Here is a 9713-nt window from a genome sequence, read left to right as displayed (position 1 = left end):
CTCAATCAGTCATATAATATATTAACTTCTGTTGTGTTGGTAACAACTACTATTATCATTCATGTAAGTCCCATTTTCTCAACCCAAGAACTGTGCTTTGTAGAGATGGGGTATATATATATATATATATATATATATATATATATATATATACATACATTTGTAGTCTTAATCTGTGTAATATGTTGAGTATTACATTGAATCCATGTTTTGTGTTGCAGATAAAAATACAGTGTTTAAAGAAATATTGAGAATGGACAAGAACAAAAGTTCCACACTGAGTCTAAAGGATGTTCTAAGTCTTGGGCAGGAGAGTGAAGAGACAATTCAGTGCCAGAATGTTCAAGATGTACCATCTTTTCTAAAGAAGCTCATGTCCTTTAGCACAAATGCAAGGATAACAACCCTACATGACAATAATTGCTCAGACACAGATTGTGAAGATTTAGATATTTCTTTAGCTTCTCAAAATTACACTAAACTGGATTCAACCCATGCTTTGGATGTTCTCTGTGCTCTCCTGCATTGTTCGGACCCTTGTCTACAGCAGGAAATTCTACTGAAAATGTCTTTGTGCCAATATGCTGTCCCTCTGCTGCTCCCTCCTGGTGATGGCACAGACTGCACCTTCATGCTGTGGGCAATGAGAGACATTGTGAAGAGGTGGAGACCTCAATCATCACAGGACAATAAAGGGTTTAAGGAGGATAAAGTGGTGAACATATCAATGCCAGTTTTCTCTTTTGTAAGACTAGGGAAATGCAGAACTTCAAAGTCTCGCATTCTCAATCTTATTCTCAGCCCGGCTCAACAGGTGCAAGACTTTTTCCTGCACAGAGAAATGGAAACTGGGAATGTTTCACGTAAAATCTCAGATGGATTGGTGGAAATATGTTGGTATTTTCCTGGCAGCAACTTAAAATCAGACACGATCAAACAACCCTTTGCAGTAACAAATATGAGAGGAGATTTGGGGTCTGGTGAGAAGCAGTTCAGATTTTTAAGCCACATATCATCAGCAGTGTTCATATTCACAGAGAGTGTTGGGGAGAGAGAGTGTGAACTTTTTGCAAAATCCAATGACTTGGATAATACTTATATTATTATAGATCCTTCTTCACAAACCTCTGGTGACATAATAAAGAAGTACAAGGAACTGCTACAAACAGAACTGAAAGTAGATGGAAGGAAAATTTGGGTAAGAAAAAGATCATCCAATGATGCCACACTGGTAAGAGCTTTAAAGAATACGATTGCAGATCATATCAACAAAAACAGTGATAACATGAATCTACAGCAAATATCACAAAGATTTAATATTCATGTTGATGAAAATTACAAAGATCTTCAAGCAGCAAAGAAACGGGCCGATGAGATTGGCACCAATATAAAGGACATTGTTGAATATAAGAATGAAACAATGAAACTGCAGGGGGAACTCTGGAAAGAACTGTCCAAAACAGAGAAAGAAATGTGTAGAATGAGAGACCAGGGCAGTGAGAATGCAGAAGATTACATAGACAAACTAAGGCAACAATGCTCTTCACTCCGCAAGAGGCAAAATGCTCATCCTTTCCCTGAAGCCATGGAACAGTTCAGAAAAGCAGTCACTGAGTTAACTCAGGTTGAAAGACAGTGTTTTTTGAAGTTTACAAAATTCAGTCTTGACTCAGTTGCTAGAGAAAATCTCTGTAAACTGCAGGCGGAGTACAAGGAGACATTTGACAACTATGGAGCTGATGTGGAGAAATTAAAGCAAATAGATCAGAGAATATCAGACAGCTCCTTAGGCATTGAACACTTTTTGAGAGAACTGGGACAGTTTTATGAAGCTAAATATGTTGTGGAGAATGGCAGTAACATGGAAGAAAAATTTAGCAAACTCCCAGGAATCGCTGCTGATCTTCTGCTGGATGGTTTCCCATTGGAGCTGATAGATGGAGATGCCTCCAACATCCCCCTGCAGTGGGTTTCTGATGTTCTGAGTGAGCTGGACACCAAGACAGGAGGGAAATGCAGAATGAGAGTAATCACAGTGCTGGGAGTGCAGAGCACAGGGAAATCCACCCTCCTGAACACCATGTTTGGCTTGCAGTTCCCTGTGGCCAGTGGACGATGCACTCGGGGAGCCTTCATGACACTGATTAACGTGCAAATAAACTTCCAAATGGAATTAGGCTGTGAATTTATCCTAGTGATTGACACAGAAGGTTTGAAGTCTCCTGAACTGGCTTCTCTGGAGGACAGCTATGAACATGACAATGAGATGGCAACTCTAGTTGTTGGGTTGAGTGATATCACAATAATCAACATGGCCATGGAGAATACAGCAGAAATGAAAGATATTCTGCAGTTAGTGATACATGCTTTCCTTCGGATGAAACAAATAGGCAAGAAGCACAACTGCCAGTTTGTCCACCAAAATGTCAGTGATGTTTCCGCTCATGAGAAGAACCTGAGGGACAGACAGAAGCTCTTGCAGCAGTTGGATAAAATGACAGAAGTTGCAGCAAAAATGGAGAAAAAAAGCCATATAAAGATGTTTTCAGATATTATTGATTATAACCTTGAAGAACATACTTGGTATATCCCTGGCTTGTGGTATGGTGTCCCACCCATGGCTTCAGTTAATGCTGGTTACAGTGATGGTGTGAATGAACTGAAGAAATATTTGATTTCATATATAAAAAAGATGAATGTGAAGGCTCAGACTATCCCAGAATTTACAGAGTGGATAAAAAGCCTGTGGAATGCTGTGAAACATGAGAAATTTATCTTTAGCTTCAGGAATAGCTTAGTTTCCGAAGCCTATAACCAACTGTGTGTGCATTATACAGGCTGGGAATGGAGCTTCCAGAAGGCAACTTATACCTGGTTTAATGAGACAGAAACTTTTATCAGGAATCTACCAGCAGACAAACTGGATTCAGAAAGGAGAAACATTATTATGCAAGAAATGAAACAGATATTGGGAATAGAAGAGAGAACCATGTCACAGTCGCTAGAGGAATATTTTATCAGTGGTTGTGACAATGTTCATCTCTTGGAACCATTTAGATCTGATTTCTTCCGCAGTGTGAAATATCTCAGGAAGACACAGGAATCATCTTTAGCTAAAAAGTGTGAAGATGCAATACGCCTACAAAAGGACAGGTGCAAAGTCCAACAAATACAGGGAAAATTCCTCCAGGTTATAGAACACCATGTAAAAGCGATTATTGAGAAAAGAAGGAATAATTGGTATGAATTGGATGATAATATGTTGAAGATGGCATTTGAAAACATTTGGGAGAATACACTACAGGACTTGCATATGCAAACAGTAAGGAAGAAGAACATAAGCCAAGAAATTCTACATTATCTGCAAAGTGTATATGGCTCAGCCAAAACAATAAGCTTATATTCTGATGACCACTGTTTGAAAGCTGATTATAATGACCCTATAATAAACAAATGCCACAATTATATTACAGAAATAATGAACACTAAAGAGAACTATGATGTGACATACTGCCATGATCTCCTCAAAATGATAATGGTAGAACATAACGAGAAATCTGTACATACTGATTGTTTACCTCCATTGGACCTGGTGGTTTTTATTTTTAAAGAAGCTGCCAAAAAATTCCAGATCCTGCACAATCAGTATATTGAATATAATGACCCTACTTGTTCCCTAGAAAACCTCAAACACCATTACTTTTCCTTGTTTGAGAGCGTGTACAAACAAATGGATGAGTGTGAGAAAAGAGCTAAATATTTCTGTGAGGTTTGCCTGAAGCCGGCCATCGTCCAACACATTCAGAACAATATAGGGAAGGAGCTGTTGGATTATTTTCTACAAAAAGCAGAATTCAGGAGTCGAAAATCTTTTCACTTCTGTGTCCTTGTCCAGCTTCTGAAAGAGAACTCTTTTGAGAAATACAACGAATACATTAATAACTATGAGAGTTTCACCCGACAATTAATTTTAGATTGCGTAAAGCAGCAATACCAGAAGTTGAAGAACAGCAGTGATTTTTATATTAGAGTCCTTGATTCCATTATGCAGAAAGTCAAACATGCTTGTTCTAAATCAGCAGGGCAAGCGTGGACTATTTCAGTTTTTTTAGAAGCTTTTTGCAGACAGTTGAATAAAGAACTGGTCATCTCACAAAATAATTTGAAATTGATCGTTTTTGAAAACGAAGTTAATGTTTCTGACTTTTTAAATTATGTTGAGATCTTTTTAGGAGATACTGGAAATCAAGTTAAAGCAGAAATGAGAGAATGTGATGTTGAGTCCTTGCTCTCCAACATTACTCTGAAGCCTCAGGATGAATTGTATAAGAAGGTCATTGGATGTGGGAAGCAGTGTCCTTTCTGCAAAGTGCCGTGTGAGGCTGGAACTGATGACCATCCAGAGCACTTTGCTTCTATCCACCGGCCAATGGGTCTTGCACAGTCAAGAAAAGATGGTTCAAACGTTCTAGATCATTCTATCTGTTCCACCGCCATTGTCGGTAATAGAAGTTTCAGTTCTGAAGACACAAGATGGAACCCTCATCCTTATAAAGATTACCGTAACTATTACCCAAACTGGAATATCCACCCTGAGGATGGCAATAAAGGAACAGATTACTGGAAATTTGTCTTGAAACAGTATAACAATAAGTTTGCACGTGTGCATGGGACACAACCAGCTGTACTCCCAGAAGACTGGCAGAGCATATCTCAAGAGCAAGCTCTACAAAGTATAAAGAAGTCTTTTAATATCAAATAACTTAATTAATTTAATGGTAAAGTAACAAGAAAGTCTGGAGAGTCTTTGCAAGTGTGTAGTTTTATTATCGCACTAGATGTTTTGGACCCATCTGGTCCTTCCTCTGGTGCAGAGGAAGGACCAGATGGGTCCGAAACATGTAGTGCGATAATAAAACTACACACTTGCAAAGACTCTCCAGACTTTCTTGTTACTTTATGTTACTGAAGGTGGAGATGGCTACTCCATTGGTCTGTGGAAGAGTCTGACTTACTAAAGCTACTGGTGGATCACTGAGGAATAATTTTCAGTTTTCATTAATTTAATGGTATCATTTTGAACTCAGGCGCATATAGAACTAATATTCAGGGCCCTTTGACCATGTTCACTCTCTACCTTTATAGCCAATGTTATGTCTTATAAAAATTTCCAGACCCCTGTCATTGGTTTGGGAGCTGATCAGCTGACATATCTTGAACAACATACATAGTGGAAAACCTATAAGTTGAGAAATGTTGTCTTGCCAATAACAAAAATCACCATTTAGCCACAACACTATAGTCTGTAAAGGAGATCGTCTGAGCAATCATGGCTGATATAAACAAAAATCTATGCACAATAGACACATTTTTTCTAAAGTTTCCTGGCATTCATATAGCCGTTACACATTTCCGCTGCACTTTGCAGAGATTATACATCATTCCACTCTGTCTCTGTCCCAGTGGAGCTAACAATCTAAAGATACCCTATCACATTCATTGACAGGAGGGGCAGTTTTATCAGGAGCCAGTTAACCTGCTGTTTTTTGGAGTACAGGTTCTAAATCAATTCTAAAGTAAATATTTCTTCTTTCAGACAAATGGAGACATTCTTAAATTTAAAAATTGCACATTTTTGAATGATTTGGGCATTGTGTAATTCAACATCTTATTTACATAAAAATACATGAATGTGTTATTTAATCTCTACTAAGGATGTGCACATATCACTTTATTAAGCCTCTCCATGGGGCAAAAAGTACACACATCCCCCATGCACAGAATCAAGAACCTGACATTTTAATCATTAGGGCTCCGAGGTTTTACTTAGAATTTAGGATTATACATCTGCTTTAGCTTTTTTACTGCTGTGTAAAATAAATGCTCGTCATCACCATGATCACGGCCTACACAATTCAACTGCATAAAGAATTCCCTGTCTTAGCAGGAAGTGTCAATTGTTGCTGCAGGTCAAATAAGACACAACACAATTAGATGGTGTACAATAACAAATGTAATAAGTCTGTAGTAGGTAGGGTTGCTACCTTTTTCAGACTCTAGGTCTGGGCAGATGGTGGGGGTGACATCACAGGGGGCAGGGCAATTTTATCACAGGGGCAGCGTAATTGCATCACATGGGCGGGGCTATAAAGTGGCAATCAGTGATTGGCAATCGCCATATGAAAATACTGCCCAGTTTTTCAAATAACGAAAAGCAGTTTTGACCCAAGCAGCCTTTCCAAAAACCAGCTGTCCAGGTCAAAACCAGTAGTACGGTTACCACCTTTTCCTGCAGCACAGACTGGGCAGGGGGTGGGCCGATGATGTAGTGGTGCAGGACATGGGGTGGGTTGATGATGTGGAGATTGGGGATTGGTTGTTCGCCACATCAATCTAGGAGAATCCTGCCAAGTTTTCCTAATTTGGAAAACCAGGCAGGCAGTTTTGCCTCGGGCTGCCCTTCCAAAAACCAGGCTGTCTGGGTCAAAAAAGGACAGATGGCAACCCTAGTCTGTAGCCTTGGCATGTGCTTGTAGTGGGATGGGCATTAGGGCAACAGAAGGGCAGTGTTAAAATGAAGTTCTCTATCTGTAGGCCAAGCAAATTTACTGGGGCTACATTTGCATTCATGCCTTTTTTTACCTAGAACACTAGAATTCATGGAGCCTTTGCTACCTGATTTCACTAAGGGTCTTCATACCCTTGGGGCCTTTCTTTACTGTAGCCTAAGTCCCAGGTTCCCCAGCACTATCCATTCCCTACAGAAGTGGAAGCCAAAACAGGAAGATCCACCCAGCACTATACTGAAGTGTGACAGGAAGTGGTCTCTGGGCCAATGATATAAATAATGCAAATAAGCAAAACTGGATACATTCCCAGCCACTAGGGAATAAGGAAGTGTAGGTATTTAAAGCCGTAGGGTAGCATTAACCCAATGGGTCCCTACATTCAGTAAATATATAAATGCGTATATACAGTCCATCAGAGTAAAATTCTACCACTCTCTATACATTTGTGGGCATATTTAACAACAAGTAAAAGTGACACCAGCTTATTTATATATATATATATATATATATATATATATATATATATATATATATATATATATATATATATATATATATATATAAATACACTGTTACAAGGCCATAGAAGCGAACAGAAAGTTCTTGTCTTCATAATTTAAAAAACAAAAACCTTAAAAGGGGCTTATTATATACTGATTGTGTCTAAATATTCTTTGAATCAATGTTTATATCTGATTAAATGTGCTTAAATGAAAAGTAATCCTGTGGCTGTACATATTTTTAGATACAATAATGGCTGCTTTTATGACATCTGGAGTTACCTGAAAGCCAGATCGGAAGGATGAGTCAATTCTGACAGGTCTTGATGGGAAAACAGCAGCTGGGGTTCAGTATTTTTAAAGTTGTCTATGAATCAGAGCTGAATCATTGATTCTGCCTTGGTTTGGAGCTACCCCCAGGCTCTATACTGTTTATCCTTGAGCAGGAAGCCTGTTGATTTTTGGCACCATGATTTGTTGTGTAATTGAGTTGACCAGGGGCAGAATGATATCAAAATGCTAATTCAGCCCCAACCTTAACTGGGGTTTCACCAGCTTGGCCAGTGAAATACATAGAACACATTAAATATTAAAGGGGAACTATCGAAAAAATTAAAATTTGATAAAAACTTTATCATACTGAAATAAGTGAGCTCTAATACATCTTCTAGGCAAAAGGAGCTCCCCTATAAGATATATTGGCTCATCCATCTGACACCCAACTCCCGAATGAAGACAGAATGAGGAGAAACAGCGAGAGGGCTAGTGAAGATAACTGTCAGAAACCCCTCTAAAAGTCGGAATTGATTTAAAATGGTCCAATACGATCTATGTGGGTCCCACTGACTTCTATAAGACTTTTATGGTTTTTACTTGCCAATGTTTTTCATTTTAACATTTAATAAATCTCACATTTTTAGAGATTTGGAAAAATAAAAAACAAAATTTTTTAGAGAAAAAGTTCAATTTCTTAAAAATAGAGATTTGAACTTTAGTAAATAGGCCCTTAGTGTCTAGTGTGAAATTCCCACTAGTCTTGTAGACAGTACAGACTCTTACTGACTTGGAAGAGACAGAATGTGCTGCCTACTGTCAATTATTACCATGAGTTTACTAAAAACAATATTACAAAGACACTGAAAATGTTTATTGAAATGCAAAACATGAAAACAGCATATAACATAATATACCAATAATCATGTAGCCAATGATTGTACTTGGGTTACATGTAATTGTGTCTTGGGCAGCTAAGAAGGCTGGAAAATTAAATGTCAGAATGTGTAATATTCTATAAATTACAGAAAATCCTGCTTCACTTGTAGGGGACTGATGAATAAATTCTCCATATATATTGCAATCAACTAAAGCTTGGCCACTAAAGGGCTCCTTAGATACAGGAGCTTGGCTCCTCTTCTTGGGTCAAAGCATGACCAATAGTTATTCCTGGTTTAGCCACTAGGTGTGTATTAATATAGCATTTTGCCAGCCCCTTTACCTGAGAAGGCAAGAAATGTTCAGTGGAACCTAGACAAGGTCAGGTCTAGCAAGTAATTGACTACTCACTTTAATAGATTACTCTAGGTGTGATAGACAGTCAAGGCTATTTATGCAAGCAGCACATGCTCCCCGAGGATTGAAATGGGAATAAGATCCCAGGTACTAATTGCCCAGAGGTAGGGACTACTGGGCAAATTTATATAAGGTCGAGATGTGTTTTCCCAAAAATTGAGAGAATAGAGTTCGAGGGTAGTTTCAATAAAAACTCGAATTTTTTTAAAAAAAACAAGATATTCTGAGATTTATCATGCTTCTGAAGCTTTAGTCCATATATTCTCCAGCTAAAACCAATGGCGGAGGTCCTGTGAGCCATCTGAAGGTGTTTTTAGCCTTCATAATTTTTGGGTTTTTGTTGGTAGTTTACACTCGAAAACTTGATCGATTCGAGGTATTCTATCTTATTTCACAGAAAACTCAATCTGTTTTGAGTATTCGAGTCCCCCTCCCCCCCAATTGCATTCATTTGAGTTTTTTTACATTCGTTTTTCATAAATAAGCAAAAATTTAGTTGAGATTTCATTTGAGGTAGAAAAAGTCTCACATACCTCACAAACTTGACCTTTGATAAATCTGCCCCGAAGTGTCAGAGTTAGGGTCCAGGTAGGTTAAATCGTACTGATGCCTGCCTATATTAATCTGTTGGGATTAAGGCACAAGGAGAGAAGCACTGGCCTGAGGAAAGGCTGTGAAAGCCTGAAATTTAGTTGGGGCACATGACACTAAAGATCAGATTTAGATTGGCCAGTTTCTCAAATATTGCTATTATACAGGATGAAGATCTGTGCAGCAATTGGCTATAATAATGTTATGGGTAAGGACGATGCTACCTTATGGCCACTAATGCTGAGCTCTGTACCTGGTACAGAACACAGCCATAAACTGATGCTTCTTTGGCCCTCAATGCTCTTGCACTTGCACCTGGGGTCTCTAAAAATGACTCCCCTTAAGTTTTAGTGAAAAATACAAGATTTTATGGTCCTGCAACAGTCAGACGAGACTTGTGTCTGCAGGGCAAGAGTTTTACTGCGGTGGTGCAACGTTTCCGGAGCCCCTAAATGTATCCTCCAATCACTGTGCACTGAGCGAA

The 9713-nt window shown here is 38.6% G+C and overlaps 1 protein-coding gene across 1 annotated transcript; it reads left to right on the top strand.

Moving 5' to 3' along the window:
- The first annotated feature begins 205 nt into the window (after positions 1–205).
- Positions 206–4769, top strand: LOC108703870 (up-regulator of cell proliferation). The gene has a single exon (XM_018240175.2). It carries the CDS (start codon positions 206–208, stop codon positions 4760–4762), a length of 4557 nt encoding a protein of 1518 aa, XP_018095664.2. The 3' UTR covers positions 4763–4769.
- Positions 4770–9713: the final 4944 nt, after the last annotated feature.

This window comes from Xenopus laevis, chromosome 9_10L (genome assembly GCF_017654675.1).
Source record: "Xenopus laevis strain J_2021 chromosome 9_10L, Xenopus_laevis_v10.1, whole genome shotgun sequence".
Lineage (NCBI taxonomy): Eukaryota > Metazoa > Chordata > Amphibia > Anura > Pipidae > Xenopus > Xenopus laevis.
Note: the sequence above shows the minus strand (reverse complement) of the source record. Positions and strands in the feature narration are given on the sequence as shown.